The sequence below is a fragment of the Pocillopora verrucosa genome, chromosome 1 (genome assembly GCF_036669915.1).
Source record: "Pocillopora verrucosa isolate sample1 chromosome 1, ASM3666991v2, whole genome shotgun sequence".
Lineage (NCBI taxonomy): Eukaryota > Metazoa > Cnidaria > Anthozoa > Scleractinia > Pocilloporidae > Pocillopora > Pocillopora verrucosa.
Window position 1 is genome coordinate 17,794,114 of NC_089312.1, and position 18,372 is coordinate 17,812,485.

An 18,372-nucleotide genomic window follows, 5' to 3' on the forward strand; every position below is an offset into this window, starting at 1 on the left:
ATTCAAAGTGACCATATCATGAGAGAAACAATTATATTTTTCTTTTGAAGTGTTATTTACCAGGATGAATAACCATCATCTATTTTACTACATACAATATTTGCTTATTTGGCTTATGTACAAGAAGGAAATATATGAATGCCAACAGAGCAGTCATTAATACCTTGCACCACAGAAATGTTTTTCTCATCTATTGTTTAAGTGATAAAACAATCTCATTGAGCAACTTGCAGCACAACATGGTGTTTCAAACACATAGCTCACTTTTATGAAAGGCTTAAAGCAAAATAGCAATTCAACAGAAATTCTTCTTTTCCCTACTTTTACCTCTTTCACAAATTTCAATGAACTATTCAGTATTTTACACAAATTTTGACCGATACTTATTTATGTGTGTTATTATGAAAAATTTGCATGGGAAATCTGTGTGTCCCTGGCCAAAATTTAGCTCTCTTTTCCATGAAAAATGTTTGAAATCTGTGCTAAAAATGCTAGAGGAACCCTAATGCAGTTATCACTGTACACAGCCTTGATTGTAAACAATCAATCATGGAATAACCAGATACCATTTCCGAGAAAATGAGGTGGCGCAAGCCCCTGTTTTACAACAAGGATAGGTACAAACCTCAGATATGAAACTTATCTGTATTCTCGTGCACTTAAGTTTATTTTTACACAATCAAGGTGTTTGCACGAAGCCCCACTTTAATTAAATTAAACTGAAACTTTTTCGGAGCATGAGTATTGAAATTTCAGCCTTAACAGTATTAACCAAATATTATAAAGTAGTACTTACTTGTGTCTATGAATGATCTTAATATTGATTCAGTGCGCTGGTACTCCCTTAAGATCTTTAAAGATAACGTTGTTTCATCACTCAGGTTGTTGCAGTCTTAATCCGGCCGCAATGTGGCCGCTCAATCACCGCCACGGTTGAAGGGATTGTTGCCGCCATATTTCAAAACTTAATTACGCGCCCGCAAGTAAACCTAAAGCGGATTTTCTCTCAAAAGCAAAGACTGAAAAGTGGACTTACGGACTCGCGTGCTGGGTCCAGGAGCAGGGAAGCACAGCACCAAAGTAAGACCTTACGTGGGTTAGCTTCCCGGTCAAATACCTAAAAAACCTTTTCTAAAGTACTGTTTGTTTCTTTTTTTCATTCAAATACAAATATTACTGACATCCATGACAAAGTTAATCAGTTGATTATGAATTAATGATTTCATGAGGAAAATGTTTGATGACATTGTGTAAATTGTTGGTTGTTGTTCAACTGTATTAGTTTATTGCTGATGAGTTATTTTTGCCCTTTTGTTAATAAATTGCTTCATCTGAAAATAATTTAGTCGTTATAGTATAAGCCTCGAGGAAATCCTTCAAACGCCAATAAAATCACCATACTCATTGTTATAATTATAATCGACCGTTGCTGTCGACTCTCCCAATGCTCAGATTTCACAAATTACTAGTGAGACAAACGCAGAGGAAACGTTTTGATGACGACAAACGACATTCAATAACATGAAAGTTTATTCTAACTTCGCTTAAAGCAATTCCACAATTGCCATGAGTAAGAAACATTTACCATTCTTATTGTGTATTTGTGCAATTCTCTGGACCCACTCTAAATTCCAATTCAACCTAGAAACAGTGGGCAAAAAGAGCAAACTCGTGGAATGTCCATTACTAAATCCCATTATTATCATTATTATTATTATTATTATCATCATCATCAGTGTTATCATTAGTACTATTATTATTATAGTACGTAGTTACTATTACCGTCATTATTACTATTATCAAATAATTTGTCAGACAGCGAATGCAAAGTCCTGAAAGACACCGGCTTTAAGTTATTGCCACATCACCCTCGTAGATGAAGCATGAAAGTAAGCTGCTTAACAAAAGATTCGACGTCAGTAAATCAAGTTGAGACAAAAAGGATGCTTCTCGGAAAAAAGACATTCATTTTTTGCAAAAATTGGTCTGACAAGTCAGTTCTGACAATGGAAATTCTCTTCAGTCTACACCTTGAAGAGTAACATTGCAACGCGATATCAATAAGTACTGCAGAAAATTGCTGTATATTATCTTATAACAGGCCCATTCATAGAAAAAACAGTTAACAGGATGTTATTCAAAGATTTCTTCGATAGTTATCATTCCATAATCAAACATATTTCCACCAGTAATTGCTATACAGCTTTCACCACCGCAATATGAGCCCCCGCCACCCCCTGCTTGCCGACTCCCTGTGCCACTTCCGCCTCCAGAATATCCCCCGCCTCCACCTGATGCTCCATTATCTTCCGCGCCCCCTCCGCCTCCACCATAACCACCCATAGCCCCTGGGAATGGTCCTCCGTTGGTCCCAGTGTTCATCCAACCTGCTTGTCCTCCGGCCCAGGCACGGTCAAGTGATCCCCCACCATCACCGTTGGCGCCATACCTTCTTTTACATGCTGAACCGAGCCAGCCCGCACCTGCTCCTCCGTGCCAGTTTCCACCATAGGTATTACATTCACCTGGTTGACCACCTTTCCCCCCTTTTTTGACGCGCAACGGGCTTAAACCATTGGATTCAGTGCCGTCTTCTCCAGCCTGACCATCAATGCCATTAAATCCCCCAGATGCACCCCCTCCCCCTCCAGCTGCAATCAAAAGTATTTTTTCCTGTCCTACCGTGTAAACGAAACTTCCTCCCCCTCCCCCGGTGCCGGCATTATCTTCCACTGACAAACCCAACTCAGCTGCTGTCTTACTGGTTCGCATCCCACCTTTCACTTCTACTGAATTACCCCCTCTCTTTCCCACCACAAGGACTAATACAGTTCCTTTTGAAAGACTGAAAATTCCTTTAATCTTGGCACCTCTACCACCAGAGTATGTCCCAGGTCGATATCCATAATTGTAGCTGTGAGTTCCGCCTCGTGCTCCGTAGGCAGTGATTGAATATCGAGAAGTACTGGGAACTGAATATCCTTCAGTTTTGCCTACTCTGGTATTTTTGTCTCCGACTGTTAAAATAAAATTTTACGAATCATTTTATGCTGGCGCAGATCGTAGCTAAATAGAGGAGGTGAAAAAATTTAGGAAATTTATCTCACTCACAATTATTAGGACTTCAATTCTATAGAAACTGGTTGAAAAATGATCAGAAAGATTGACTCTAAATTTCAATAAAATTTCACCAGTTTGCTTATGGATTTTCCGGTCTGAATGCTCCTCGAGGTAAAGAAGTCCACGAAATGTGTGCTTTCCCAAGTATAATTATCATGTTCTCTACGTTTTCTGCTACTTTAAAGTACTAAAACAATACAATAATGGCTCGTGTGGAGTAGGTATAGTCACTGACTGTCTTGGTGAATAAAGACATCAGCACCGGTTAAAGTCATTTGACTTAAACCAGCTGGGGCTAAGTTTTTGATAAAGCTTAAGGAATAGTGGCACAAGTTGATAGCGTTTTGCATTTGAAAGTGATAAGTAAATTGGTAATGCATCGATTATGCTGTCCAAAGCCTGGTTATCTGTTCAGAAATTCACCAAACCTCTCTTTAGGCCCACCAGATGAAAAATGCCCATGAGGTAGTTATAACATGTAATTCTTTAAGCGCTTATTGGCTTCGTGTGATATTTTGCAATGATATGATAATAGTGATGTTATGGATTTACGACAGGCAATGGAAAAAAGCTTTGGAAAAGCGTGTCATTGTGATTCATGCCTATGCGGCCTTGTCAAAGGCTTTCCTTACATTCTGTAGGTATACGTCTCTCTTCAACTAGTAACAGCGTTAAGACTAAGGCTTTTGCATGAGAAAACTACTGTTTGAAAAATCTCACCTCGAGACGGCATGGCACAGTAAACATACGACGGCAGTGTCTTACTGGAGTTATCTGGTTTTAGCCAATAGTAACCGCTCAGATAGTAGTCGCCTTCACTCTCTTTTATCTCTTGGCAGGAAAATGCAGGTAGCTCTTTGATTGATCCCAGTTTAACTGATGATAGAATAGCAAAGCATGTCTTAATGTAGCGAGGGCAGATGAAATATAACACATACAATTCGCTCTTTACTGACCGCCGCTCTATGGTGCAGAATGATCAACTGATTAAACAAAGCTGTTTGTCAATTCCAGAAGATCCGCTTTAAGGGGATAGTTTTCGGCAGTAATAGACATTAATAGACATTTAGCTCCTAGCTGATCACCAAAACATCTCGTCAATAACATTTCTCCTGCAAATTTAATCTCTATTGTTGTTGAGTAGCTGGAGATATCCAACCAAAGTTGAACACTTATTGGAAATGATAAAGTCTTCATACCACTGATTTGGTCCTTGAGTGAGAAAATTAAGGGGCAGTCGTGCTTGAAACTTGAAAGTTGTTCAAACTACTCCCTCCCTTCTCGATCGCTGAGTTAAAATTATTATTACTAGCGCGATTTCTCCAAGTTGTACTCCACCAGCCAAGTCTGTATTGCTATTCGAAGACAAAGAAAATTCAATTAAAAGAGCTTCATTGGTGCTTTCCCACTTTACCTGGATTTGTAATTCGCTTCAAGTAGAACCGATGGCTATCTTCAAAGAAATGCCCTGGGCGTGCATCCTTCGTGCGGTTGTTAAATTCGCACTGTTTTGTGATCACGTAGAAATTGATACTTTGGCAAATAATGTCCGCTTCACATGCTTCATAACACTCAAGAGGAGTCCTATTCCCAAGAGTCCGGTAAGTGAATCCGATAAGCGCCTTACCCAGGGCGGACTGTTCGGTGCGACAGTGATCGTCGGAGTGGCAAGTGGCCGATCTTGCGTTGGAAAATTCCCCAACCATAGATAAAACTACGATAGGGAGGAACCACGTGATCGAAATCATCTAGTAAAGCAATAACAGGGGCTAAATATTCCCTAAAAGGAAAAAGCTTTCTAAGACAAAGTTTTGCGTCAAATTTATCTAAGAATATTTGCATTATTCCTCTAAAGAAAGGTGTTTGTTTAAATTCATTTACCCGAATAGTATTGGACAAAGAAAGTTCCACGAGTTGGAGTCTTCGGATCTGTGACCCGCGTACTTCTGTCACAGGCTCATGCATAAAATATAAACCAAAACAAATTCGTTGTAATTTAGGCCAGTTTACATGCCATATACTTTACATAAATTGAATCGAGTTTGAGCCTGTCGAATCAACAGCTTTAGCTATCTTAATTCTATAGAATCAATCGTGGAGCCGACCTAGATTCTGGTTAAATCCGGTTCAAAAAAAGGAAAAAGGCGGATTTATTGAATGATTTATGTTTTGTTCAGTCCATGTAATGTTAAGCGCAACGTACGGCTATTGAAAGCTAATCCAGGGTCGTAATCCAAGTTAAACTTTAAGTGATGAAAGGCTGAACAGAAATAACTTAAATTAGTCGCTTCGAAGTAGATCAGACACAGCACTCATCCTAATCTACTGAATTCGATTCGTCTTAAGCAGAGTTCGACTTCTCAACAGAGCCTTGAGTGACAACTGCGCGGCCTTCAGAATGTCAATCGCATCCCGCTGTACTGGGGTCAGCAATTTCAAACGTATGCTGCATGGCAAAGGCGGATATATGAAAAATACGTAGAAATTTAAGGTATCGTTTGTCTTTAGAACTTTTTCCATGGTTAGATGAGAAGTAAAGAGAAAATATGTAGCATTCAATATACGAAAATACTCAGGTAAAGATCCTGAGACGAATGTAAACAAATAACTTTTTCAGTTGGAGCTGAACGACCACGTTATATTAGTAAAATAAATAAAGATTAATAGACCCTTTTTTTCCCCACGTCTTCACAAAAATTAAACTACCAGTGGAAATTTTTTCAAGCTGACTGCTCAAGCTGGATTGGTTGTACTCAATGACAAGGATCCCATTCGAAATGGAACGCACCGACCGGCTAGTTTTGACTGTTTTTTTTCCTATTCAAGTATTAATAAAATAAAAAATTCTAACGTTTACGACCTCGGGAATAATTTCAGCAGCAATTACAATAGGATACTATACCGGTATTATACAGGACGAGCTTCTTTTTTTTCTGCGCTCAGGGGAACCTCTACAAAAAGTCATTGCATTAATTAAAAACCCACTCCTTTAAGTTTTAGTAAAGCCATTAAACTGAATGTTACACAGAAGGTGTTAATAAGGACAAACATTGGGTTAATTAAATGTTGTTTTCATAGGGCTTTCCAACTTAGAGTTTAAAATCAGTAGTGGGGTGTGCCTGCTTTAAGCTACGACTGATAATGGATTTATTTCGAGGTCTATTTTCACATGCTATAATGTAGTAAAAATTGGTGAAAATTTTGGTTGTTGGTATTTGTGTTACTTCACTATTCGAAAAAAAAAGGCGCTAATTAGGATAATTGCTTTCTGCGACATACAAATGAAAACAGTCTTACTTTAGCTTCGGAGATATTCGAACGAAATGCAAGTAGTAATTTCCGTACCCTTTCTTTGAAGACCCAGTGGTAGGAATGCAAATCAAAGCAGGACATAGTTACTTCTAACAAGAGGTTTGTGGCCTGATCACAATTTAAGGCGAACAAGATGGGTAGATTCACTAAATAGCATAGGCAAGCACTATTTTTAGCCGTTCGTGTTTCAAATCAAAGTGCTATGAACTTTTATAAATTGTCTACAACTGTGGTACGTATGAGGAAAAAAGGTTTAGACCTAATAAACAAGTTAAACGGCTATTCAAATAATTATTGTAATTTTTCAACTGTTCAAAGGCTTGCTTCGCAAAAGGGGAATTGTAAGGTGTCCCATTTAACGCCCTAAGCAAACTGCCAGTAGGACTTAACAGTTAACACCTCCGCATTAGCATGCATAATCTCCTTAGTGTTCTTTATACATTTGGCATAATACTGAAAAGAGAATTTTCTTAACAATCAAGAGCTTTTTTCGGTGGGGATAAATCCCTTAATTCTTGGGATCTTAGTGTTTGATTGAGAGGTGATACCGTAAGGGGAAATTAGACGCTAGTAAGTCCTTGAAGTTAAAGGGCTAAAACACGTTGTATTGTAATATTTTAACACGTCTGCAGTCTTAGAAGAATAGTTTAAAATAACTGTCGGCCGTCGCTATTTAAATTTTATTGCATGGTTTAATTTACGTAAGTTCAACGGAACTACACCTTGTTACATGTTTACCTTAAATAGAAAGCTTGTTTTCGTCCGTTGAAGTGATCATGACTATGTTTAAATTGTCTCTCATAGCATTGTTTATCTAGTTTGTTTAGTTACTACTCTTTGTTGTTTCGATCCAGTTCAGGAGTTTTTTGACATTTGTGTACACACCTGGATACCCTGGTCTGGCGCATCCGATGCCATAGCTCACAACCCCTGTCAGAAAAAATTTTCCATTTTGGGGGCACACTAAAGGGCCTCCACTATCACCCTGACAGGAATCAATCCCCCCCTGTCTGTATCCAGCACAGATCATGTTTTCCGTAAGTGACCGGTAGCTATTTTTGCACTCTTGGTGGTCGACAAGTGGGACATTAGCTTTCATCAGATACCTGGACTGTGGTCCTCCCGACCGAATTGTGCCAAACCCACTGACGGTGCACATGGTTCCAGTAGAAAAATCGGTGCTACTTGTTGGCATACAGATTGGCTTTATGTTGTCGCTGAATTCTACTTCCTGGCTCAACTCTACCAGAGTTATGTCGTTATCCTTTGTCCGTTTGTTGTATCGAGAATGACTGATGACCTAAAATGATAAATAATGTCCAAATTATCGACACCTTTTGACAATCGTTTTAAACGTGTATTATATCGGCATTACCAAATACTTCCCCTTTAATATGATGACAGCATTTTTTAAGAACTAAAATTTAACGTCCCAAGTATTATGGTATTATGGTGTAAGATTTGGTTCTCAAGGGAACTCTTTTCCACACTGAATTTATTAATTTATATTTACGCAAACATTATTCATATTTCATAATAACAATTGATCAGAGTGACTTCACATGATCCAAAATTAGTTGAGAACGAAAAAAAGTAAAGAACTGTTTGCTATTGGTGTGTAACGATATAATTATAGTTGGTTTGAAAACTTCAACCCAAGTTTTTCGACTCGAGGATAATATTCTGGCAGTTATAAGTGCCATCATCTCCGTATAAATATCACGTTAATAATACCACGGTTCTCACTACCTTTTCCGCAGGAATTATCACTTCATTTCCATCCTCGTTTTTTGTATCAAATTCTGCCAAAATGACCTTAAGCGTCATATCGTATCTTATCTGTTCAAAGCAGTGGGCAGCTGTCACCACCCACTTCTTATCGATGAGAGTTCCACCGCAGAAAATGTTCGTTCTGCTGTAAGGACCGTCATATCTGAAGCCAACCTGCCAGGGAAGTTCAGAAGGCCTCGCTCGCTCCCCACCGACGATGCGAGACCTCCTACCGATACCGCAGGTAATACTCCCACTATACTTTCCCTTCTGATCACTTTGTTGAACGCCAAAAGATTTGATTCCTGTGTGGAATTCGAATAAACTATAATTTTTATTTTGCAATTTGTTGATTCGTGGTTATGTAGTCTTGAAATTATCACTTTTTTTTAAATAAGGCAACTACTTCATATCAGAGTCTTAAATTCATTGGGGATATTCCTCGCCATACCTCATCTGATAAAAGGGAAAAAAATGCCTATTACCTTCTTCTGTGAGGTTGCTTGGAGGAGCACCTAAGATTGAAACAGATGGTTCAAAATGTCACATTCTGATATCCCTCTAGCTTCCATTGTTTTTCAAAGAATATATAATAGTCCTTTTTAGATCGTCGATTTGATGTCACGCTAAAGAATATGCGAAGGTCCTCGAGGGGTTGGTTTTTTTGAAAATTTATCATATTCATGTTCGTTTGCCACCTTGATGGATATCTCTTAAGTGTAGCCATCACGTATACGTAATGTGCAATCACCTTGGCCCACGAAAAAGGTGTATTCACTTGATAGTTAACCTTGGTGGAGGTACTGCGGTAATGTTAACATTTATGTGAAATATTGATGGCGAGAAAGAGATTATAACCTCTTGTGACGAGTGGTCGAAACCGAAATATTTTCTGTTGATCGGTCTCTGCCATGATTGTTTATCAAAGGGGTTTCCTAACCTTTGAGGGAATTTTTTTTATTTATGAAAAAAAATTATTTTTGCATAATCAATATGACGATTCTGAAATCCGTTTTTAGCCTGGTTATCACATTGACGCTGGGATTAGTAGGATTATAAAGGAAAACGACACTCCTCTACGATTTCAGATATCATAACGACGGTAGTAACATGCAGAGATGGCTAAGGAGGACTTCAGGACCTTCCGGTCCATCTTAAAGCTTCTTTCATATATCTGCTGAAATATCACGGGTTGTTACAACACTCGTCGCACGCATATGGAACGTATATGCTTCACTGACTCACGAAATTTATCTTTTGAAGTAAATAAAGAACTAGGAGCCATCAATAACTACTGGGGTTGAATTACAATAATTTAACCTACCCATTTCAGGAAAGACATTTGCCTTAAACGCATCAGGGTCTCCTTCAGCTCCTCGTGGACTGTAGTGAACGCAGACAATGTCACCATGAGCTGAGGATCGAGCAGTTCCAGCACCAATTTCAAATGTACTGTTCCAGACAATCTTCAGTCAATGAAGGAATAAATGTTAGAGGAAAAAATATTGCTAACACACGAGTCGGATTGGAGTTTTTAAAACACGGATTGGATTTATAAACATGAATTTGAAACACAATGACATGGAAAACGTGCCTCGTTCGCTTTAAAAACCACCGAATGCATTCGCAAATTTACAGCCTGTTACAAATTCTGCTCTAAGAAACACATGTCGAGCATATTTATCTTACACAATCATTTTTTTAAAACAAGCCATAACAATCTGATCCTCACTTTTTCCGGTTACTACTATTGTTTTAAACCCTTTTCTATGTCATTCAGACATGATAGAGGGTTTCTCAACATTTACGGCGAATGAAGCAACAAGAGCCGTTTATGTGATCACATGTATGTTGAAAAATTGAAGATATTTTAAGAATACTAACTGATACCAAGAGATGAGCGATTTCGGTCTTACTGCACAACAGACAGCTCAAATATTGAACCATCATGTTTATTTTGCGCGGTTAGGCTGAATTACAGCTTACAGAATAATAGAGAGAACACACATACAACCTATGTGTAGTACAGATTCATCAAACTGACAATTATCGCTATTCCAGCACATTCAAATCACACACACACCGAGAGCTGAGCAACCACTGATAAACATTGTGGTCAGAATGGCCGCTAAAAAAAACCTGTCGAAAAAATCCCGTAGGGTAAAAACAGACAGTAAGTCTGGGTGGGAACCGGGCCCAAACTCATAAGGCCATCCTACTAGGTTAGCTAGATACATTTAAAAAAAGCTACGAAATGCGACAAATTGGTGTCGGCGTAGAATGATTACCCACGTGCAAACGCAAGGTTAAATACTCACATCTCGATACCCACAATGCACCTTCACGTTGCTAACGTGCCGGAAAAATATCTAATTTCCGGCTCATTCGTTGATCGTCAAATATTCATTGTGGACGACATACTGTGGTGCATTATGGGAAATTATCGGTCATTACCTGAGCAAAATGTTTGATAGGCAATCCAGGAGATTTAGGCAATCCCGTCTCAAAATTGTAGTTCACTATTTCCGAGTACCACTCGTCGACAGCCATGGCACACAATTCGGGTCTTGGGCCGCCGCTCTTTGAGTTAGTCAAAGACGTAGCAGCGATGTTTTCTCCCCGGTTTTTTGAGTCCATTGTTGTGTTGTCGTTTCCTAGTTCGCCTTGCATAGCGAGTTTTTCGCACCATTCCGTGGCTTCCTTGGCTAACTCCTCCGACCAAGCGACAGGCTGTGCGCCATGAATCTTCCTGAGACCATTGTGAGACACAACACAGGTTTTGCCAAAGTCGTCATATCCGATGACCTCTTTAAAAACAAAATTAGCTGCTGATGCAGTAATTTCAGGACGTTACAAAAACCTCAGGGATATGGTTCAAGTTTGAATTTTGTTTCAGAATTTCCCATCATCTAAACAATTTAAATCAAAGTCATCAAAGCATCTTGTTTTCTAATCGCGGACCTGAAAAGTTTTTCAATTTGAACATCCCGAATATTAATTTCGCACTTAAATAGTGCAGAGATCACAGATATTCTTACATTTCATTTCACTTTTTTTAACGATAATGATTAATAAATTTACACCATCACAAGGTGAGGAGACGTCAAGAAACCACCAGAAGGTCACCTCGCGTATAAAAATATAAAAAAAAAATAATTGTTGCGATTGTGCGGCTTGGCCAATTCATTGATTTTTTCGGTCTTTGGCACTTTGGTCTTAAAGTTAAGAAGACTTGGCGAACGAGTCACTGATACAAGAATTAGAGAGCCTCAAATTTTGGGACCTTGGTACAGAATTGTAAATTGCTCACGATTTGTACGACACGAATGCGATTCTTAAAATAAATAAAATTCTTAAACGTCAAGATGTGACTTCTGTTGGAAACAATCCAAGTAACTTACCTACACAAAGAAGAGAGGCACAGAACATAAATGCAAATAAATGAAATAGGAGCATGTCAAATTTCGAACACCTTTCCAATTCTTCCGTCTTCCTTCTAATCTTCTAGTTGACTTTGTGATCTTTTCAGGCTTGAAGTTGCTTATATAGGAAACAAGCGGCATTCATTACCTAATTCTGGTGAGTTCTTTGTGTGCAAAGATGACCGGTACCACGTAATAAAAATGTACGCTTTTCAACATAGGACACTCCCATATGTTCAATAATGAAGCAGCACGCGAACTGACAAGACAAAATTGTTTATAGATGATTGAGGAGAGAAATTTCCAGCTTCATCAATAGTTTTTTTTCCTTCATTAAAAAAAAGTGGCAAATTGTTATCTGCAACTATATGTCTTCTCCACCAATAATCATACCGTAGGCAGTGTGGGTTGTGCAAAATTTAAGGAACTTCAATGATAGGGATATCTTTAATTTTCCCCAATTTTTTTTTTCAAACCACAGACTATTAGATTGTCTTAAGACTGAGTATTCAATCCAAAAAACAGCACGTTGAAAATTCTCCACAAACACAAAAAAATACTTATTCCTCTGCTGAAAAGTACAAGCAACGTGGTGCTATGGAGGGAATCGTCCACAAGCAACTATTTATTCTTTCTCCTCCTATTCCGTCACATTTCTACACCCACTGTTGGAAATTCATAGGGGAAAAAAAAAGTAAAAAGCACAAGCAACGTGGTGCCATGGAGGGAATCATCCACAAGCAATTCTTAATTATTACCCACGTCACATTACCACGCCCACTATTGGAAAATCATAAGGAAAAAAAAACGAAAAAAAGCTTCGGTTGTGGGAAACTGTTCCCAGAAGAGTTAAGGCTCCGTCGTCGAAATAAAGAAGTTAAGAAAGTTCGCGCTTCTTCAATTTATATAGCGTGAATCTTAAGCGGTAAGCTGAGGGGCATTCCGTCATAGATCGAGGGCGGGCGCTGAACATGATAAGGAAACATTATGGCCCTTATGATAACCTGTTCTTAGCTCACCACTGTTGTATAAATGATATCCCTCACGTTTTTAGGCTAATCACTTCCTTTGCTGATTGTCCCTCTTAAAATCCATTTAATATCTACAAATATCGAATTGATTCTTGAAAGCAGGAGTGTGCGTGATATATGATAAATGATATGATAAATCCTAACCACAAAAAAAAACAGCCTCCTCGACCCAATTATTAAATACTTGAAAATTTAAGTCAAGTTGTTTCCTAACAATGGTCACTCTCGCAGAGTTTATGAGTGAACCAGTCCTCTCTTTTTATCCTTATTTATTAAGGTTTTCTATTGTCTTCCTCTAAAAAGGCAACATGTTTAGTAAGAATGACCAACAGTTGACGTATGTTAAATAAAAATTACAATTCTAATAAGTTTTAGTTATGTGAGTAATCCAGGGCTTGAGATATTTCACGTTCGTATAAATGTTTGGCGAGCGAGCCCTGGAACATCTTTTACCGTGACTGACAATTCCCCCCAAGTAAAACTTTCCCTTGTTATAGCATGCAAGAGGTCCACCGCTGTCGCCTTTACAAGTATCTAGAACCCTTTCTGTGTATCCTGAACATAACATTCTGTCTGTTAACCAACGGACGCTTGTTCTACATTCTACAGGAGAAAGTATGGGAACATCGATTGCTCGAAGCGTATTTTCAGCATTTTCTAAAGAGTAATCTAGTCCTGAACCGGTTACAGTGCAAATTTCGCCACCTGAAAACGACACTGTTTGATCCGGTAAACAAATTGGCCTCATATAGTCGTTGAATTCTTTAAGAGGCGTTTTTAACTTGACAAGCGCAATGTTATAATCTTTGGTGTTCTTTCTGTGCAAAGGATGTCTAATCACTTTAGAAGCCTCCGCAACCACCTCTCGACCGTCTTCGTTCTGAGCATCAAATTCACCCAAAAGGACTTTCAACTTAAACTTTGGATTTACACGAACTACAAAGCAGTGCGCAGCTGTCAAAATCCACTCTCTATCCAGTAAGGATCCGCGACAAAACACGTTTGACTTGCCCAACCGGTTCTGATATCTGAAGCCTACTTGCCAAGGAAATTCTCCTGGTTTAATAGCTTCATTACCTGTTGGCCCTCTCCTTTTGACAATTCCACAGGTAATATCCTCCATAGGTTTTTGTTCTAACTCTTGATTTGTCAATTCTGAAAGCGTTTTGATTAACAGTGAATGGAAAAGTTTTATATACTTCATCTAGATTAGAATCACACCATCGGCCATCGTGTAATATTTAAGTGTAACTTTTTACGCTAATAAATTCTAACAAAGAACATTTACCTGTCCAAAACACAATGACTTATTCAAAAAAATTTTTCTAAGGCTGGTTATATGCATGTAAAACTGTGTTCGTACCTTCATCGGTATCAAACGGCGAGCTTTCATTTTGGAAGGCTGCGTTTTCTGTCCCCCCTCGAGAAAGAAGAAAAACAAAGTTACGGTGAGCCGTGAGACATGTCGAGAAAACGATAAACCTTTTAGGCGCTCGTTTCCGTGAACACTCTTTTATCTCGTGCCCAGCAACGAATCATTAGAGCCGCAAGATTGATCTCCTCTGCGAAAAACTGTTATAGGGGTCTTTTTATCTGTTCTTATGAGGAAGAAAACGGTCGATACTCTTCTCTGAAGCCAAGGAAGTTATCAAAAATGATCGGCACCTTCAGTGTGTGAATGGTTAACTTTGATGGCTATTTTATAACTCCCTTATCCAGTTAGCTATTAATAGCACGATGTAAATGACAAAACATGTGACGATCAGGGTTGACAAATGCTTCAGCTCGTTGCATAAGACTTAAGAGAATTCCACAAGGGAGTATATCAGAAAACGTACCTAATATGGTCGGCTTTGGTGTTGAGGATGGAGATGTCGAATCTCTTTCTTGTAAAATGGGTACTGCACCTGTTTTAAAAAGGATTTGACAAAAACGGTCACAGTTGATGAAATCTGAATGACCAAGTAGCCAGACTGATGATTTACAATTCTTGAAAGGTTGGAAAAGTTTACTTTGACTTTATTGGAGGGAGCTCAAGTTCTTGATGCAAAATATTTGTTGACTGAAGTCCTCGTCTCGTTAAATTTCCGAATGCATATATGATAGAAATGCCCAAGAGTGTACTGAACGAAAATGATATCTTTTGTAAATCAAACTCTTTAAAACAAAAAAGAAATTTGGAGAAAATCAAAATTATCGAAAACCTCAGAATTAATCGAGGCCAGTCAGATACTAGATGCAAAGAGGGCAAAAGTTTTTTCAACTTTTTTTGCATAACAGCTACTTCTAATTGTTGTTTAGCACACTGATGATAACTATTCTATATTTGATTTTCTGTTTGAGCTCACCTTGTCAGTTCAAGGCCACTTCGATATCGCATAATGTTAATGAAAAGATTGTGCTTAAAATAGTTGCTCTTTGATCGAAATCAATACCTTTAGGAAAAACATTTTTGATGAAGGCTTGCGGTCCACCCTCTCCTCCCTTGGGGGAATATCGAGCCACTGATATAAAACCGTAAGTTTTAGAGATTGCGCTTCCAACTCCTATTTCCATCGAAGCATTCCACACAACCTGTAACGGTAAAATGTCTTTTTCTCTAATTTTTAATTAAAAGTGTTTTCACGTGTTCATTACATTTCTTCTACTCTGAATACGATCCTATACTCTTGATTGGGCAGTTTCCGTACAGTAATTGGCCAATATTAGGGCCATATCTTACAGAGCTGAATGCACGTTCAATCAGGAGCTAAGTAATGGGCTCCTGGTTCAATACGTGACGCGCTCGACTATAAAGATTGTATTTGGGTCACACAACTCAGTCAAGCACTATTGCTTCTATACAAGTTCATAACGCATAAGGTTTTATACGATTACCTAGATGAGGGGATATATTGATACGATGAAATATTTATAACCTGTGCAAAGTGTTTGATCGGCAAATCAGGCTTCTTTGCGATCCCCATTTGGTAGTTATAGTTCCCTGACTCGTCATACCAGTTCTGCACTACCTCGCTACACGTGAAACAATTTGGTTTCAAAGATCCTTGGCATTTTGGTTGAGGTGGCACAAACCAGGCTATGTTCTCACCCTCGTCTTTCTCTGCCAAAGTATCACCATCATGTTCGATCTTGTCATTTATTGCAAGATACTCCGCCCACTTCTGTGCATCCACGGCGAGTGACTCAGACCACGAGAGGGACTGGGAACCATGAAGCCTTCTCAGCTTGTTGTGTTCGGTTACACAGTCACGGTCAAACAAGTCATAAGCGAGACCTTCGACGTAAATGGTAACGCTCCACGTTATTTTCGAAAATATTGGAACGTATATCTCAGCGAAATGTTTAAATGAAGTGTCTACAACGAGACTGATTTTGTATAGAAAATCTGAGCACTAATTATAAGAAACTATCTCACCGAAAAAATAATAACCCCACAGACGGAGAATATTGTTTTTTTTTTTTAATTTTTTTAAAATTTTTTCAATAAGTGGACCTTTGAACTTGCAGGTTCCGAAACATTATAGTCATTATGCAAAGAAAGGATGTCAATTCCACCACAATTGATCATAAATTCACTTGACGGTGGACGTAGCGAGACCGATGCTTTCTCGAACACACAAGGCGGCTGATTATCGAGAAAGTGGAGTTTGCCATTCACATTTGTTAGCTCTTGTTGTCGCAAAACTAATGGTAATGAGTGACCTTTAGCAAAGGGATTCAGGCGAATGAACACGGTTTTATGTCAGTTTGATCTTTAAATTTCGTGCTGTGGGATGGCTGTGTTAGTGGTGTGGGAGTTTTATGTCAGTGAATCCAGCAAAGTTAATGACTTCGGTGACTTTAACTTACATTTTTCATTTTCTTTCAATTCGAAGCAAGGGTTGTATTTTAGAAGCTAAAAATCGACTCTGATTTATATTTACTTTAAACCGCAGCTAGTTTAGTGCTTGCGTTTAAATACAGTTAAACCGGTCACATCAGTGCGTTTGAGCCTTACATAAACAAGGGGCGGAATCAAAGAAAAATTAATTAACTTAGTCATATTTTGAAATCATTGCTCTTACCTGTGTGGAATAATGGACAGGAAACGAAGAGCAAAATGCAACGGAACGCCATCGACAATATTATCTGCTTTTCACATCTTCATCTATAGAAAGAGGAAGAGATTGTTATTTGGCGAGCTCTGTCTCTTTCTTAGAGTGACTAATATTTATCAAACCAATTAACAGCATGTAATTTGTTATGCTCTCCATCCTCTGTTGTATTACCGTGAAACAATTTGACAAAAATTTGATTTCAACATCGAACACTTAAGACATCTTTAGATTTACGACGATCACACGTGTAAGCAGCCCAATAAAGAAATCACGATGTTCATAAGCTAAGTTCAATGTAGACCTAATTTTAGCTGTTTCGACCTGTTCTTACTGAGGAAGAGTGGCATTACTTTTTGGGTAAATTGGCAAAATATTGTCTGAACCGTAAAACGCGATACATTTGTTCGAGAAACTAGTTATTTTACCGATCTCTTTTACCTCAAGGATTGCAGTTTTTCATCGTTTCCCAACCGAACTCGGGTATAACAAGTTGGCCGCCATGTTTGATAATTAAGAATTTATTAGACCGTGACTATGGTGGTGCCATGAGTAGACTAAATATAGCCACCCGCTTGTAAAAGACAGAGACCTACTGCAGAAAAATAATTACGTTTTAACTTTAGGGTTAACGATCATCACAACAATTAACATTTACACCAGCATTTTTGGAACATAGCTTGATATGTGATGTACCGGCGGTACAAGTGGCATGCATGATTGAAAAGTTTAATCTATAGCAATTGAAACGATCAAAATTTGGGCAAGTGAATTTGTAATTTGATTGAAACATATATGATCGCCTCAGAGTTAAAGCGGCGTATTATTCAATGAAATAATGTGTAGATGTACATGAAGTATAAATTCATAAGTACATTTAACTTAGAAGAGACATGTCTCAGAAAATGCATGTACGGTAACATTAGCGCTGTTATTCATCAGAAACATGAAGTCAAAATCGAAGTGAATTTGCTTGTAGGCGTTGTCTCAACCAGCTAACAGCGTGTTGCCTTGACATCTGACCTGTTGCTTTTGTTGGTTGTAAGGGTATAATGTTCTGTGACCCAAAACAATGTCGCAGCCCCCGAAAAAGGGTCCGTCTATCTTGTTTTTTCTCTCGTCATTCATTATTTCAGTAAGATCAGGTATTTATCTACGTTGGGTGTGATTTTGTATACTACATAAGAAATATCATCGTTAAAGTAGTTTACTTCATCATCCGAAACAAAAGTCAATTTTCAATTTTTTAATTGACAATAGTTCAAGTAGTATTTATCCATGGACCATTGTGCCGAAATCTTTGGAAAACGGCGCGACTGCATGTGTGCAACGTAGCTTAGACCATGCTTATGTGTTTCCATATTCAAAGAGCGTAAACTAGAATAAAATGGGCAAATAAATTATATCTGCACTCGTTGTAACGTATTAGTGCCTCAGTTTATTTGTACGTGCCCAGGTCCACCGTTTACTGAGTTTAATATCTTTCTTGGTCTAAATCTCCTCAATTAGCTTTAGTACCTCTGGCACAGCTTTTCCAGCGACATGAAGACATTTTCACCTTCAGACTGAGTGCGACGGTCATTTTTCTCCACAGGTAATCTTATCGACCAGCTGTTATAT

The 18,372-nt window shown here is 38.4% G+C and overlaps 3 protein-coding genes across 3 annotated transcripts; all 3 read right to left on the minus strand.

Moving 5' to 3' along the window:
* Nucleotides 1-2,133: 2,133 nt before the first annotated feature.
* Nucleotides 2,134-4,826, minus strand: LOC131781886 (uncharacterized transmembrane protein DDB_G0289901-like). The gene is made up of 3 exons (XM_066159008.1): nucleotides 4,535-4,826; nucleotides 3,841-3,996; nucleotides 2,134-3,017 (listed from the first exon to the last, which is right to left on the minus strand). Exons 1-3 carry the CDS (start codon nucleotides 4,824-4,826, stop codon nucleotides 2,134-2,136), a joined length of 1,332 nt encoding a protein of 443 aa, XP_066015105.1.
* A 2,263-nt stretch (nucleotides 4,827-7,089) lies between these two features.
* LOC136282375 (chymotrypsinogen A-like) lies at nucleotides 7,090-11,729 on the minus strand. The gene is made up of 6 exons (XM_066169933.1): nucleotides 11,604-11,729; nucleotides 10,657-11,009; nucleotides 9,527-9,668; nucleotides 8,688-8,717; nucleotides 8,182-8,507; nucleotides 7,090-7,732 (listed from the first exon to the last, which is right to left on the minus strand). The coding sequence occupies exons 1-6, from the start codon at nucleotides 11,656-11,658 to the stop codon at nucleotides 7,256-7,258; spliced, it is 1,383 nt and encodes a 460-aa protein (XP_066026030.1). The 5' UTR covers nucleotides 11,659-11,729; the 3' UTR covers nucleotides 7,090-7,255.
* A 1,230-nt stretch (nucleotides 11,730-12,959) lies between these two features.
* LOC131799778 (coagulation factor X) lies at nucleotides 12,960-17,255 on the minus strand. Its single transcript, XM_059117476.2, has 7 exons — nucleotides 17,194-17,255; nucleotides 16,723-16,805; nucleotides 15,574-15,932; nucleotides 15,091-15,229; nucleotides 14,494-14,562; nucleotides 14,019-14,075; nucleotides 12,960-13,810 (listed from the first exon to the last, which is right to left on the minus strand). The coding sequence occupies exons 2-7, from the start codon at nucleotides 16,772-16,774 to the stop codon at nucleotides 13,017-13,019; spliced, it is 1,470 nt and encodes a 489-aa protein (XP_058973459.2). The 5' UTR covers nucleotides 16,775-16,805; nucleotides 17,194-17,255; the 3' UTR covers nucleotides 12,960-13,016.
* Nucleotides 17,256-18,372: the final 1,117 nt, after the last annotated feature.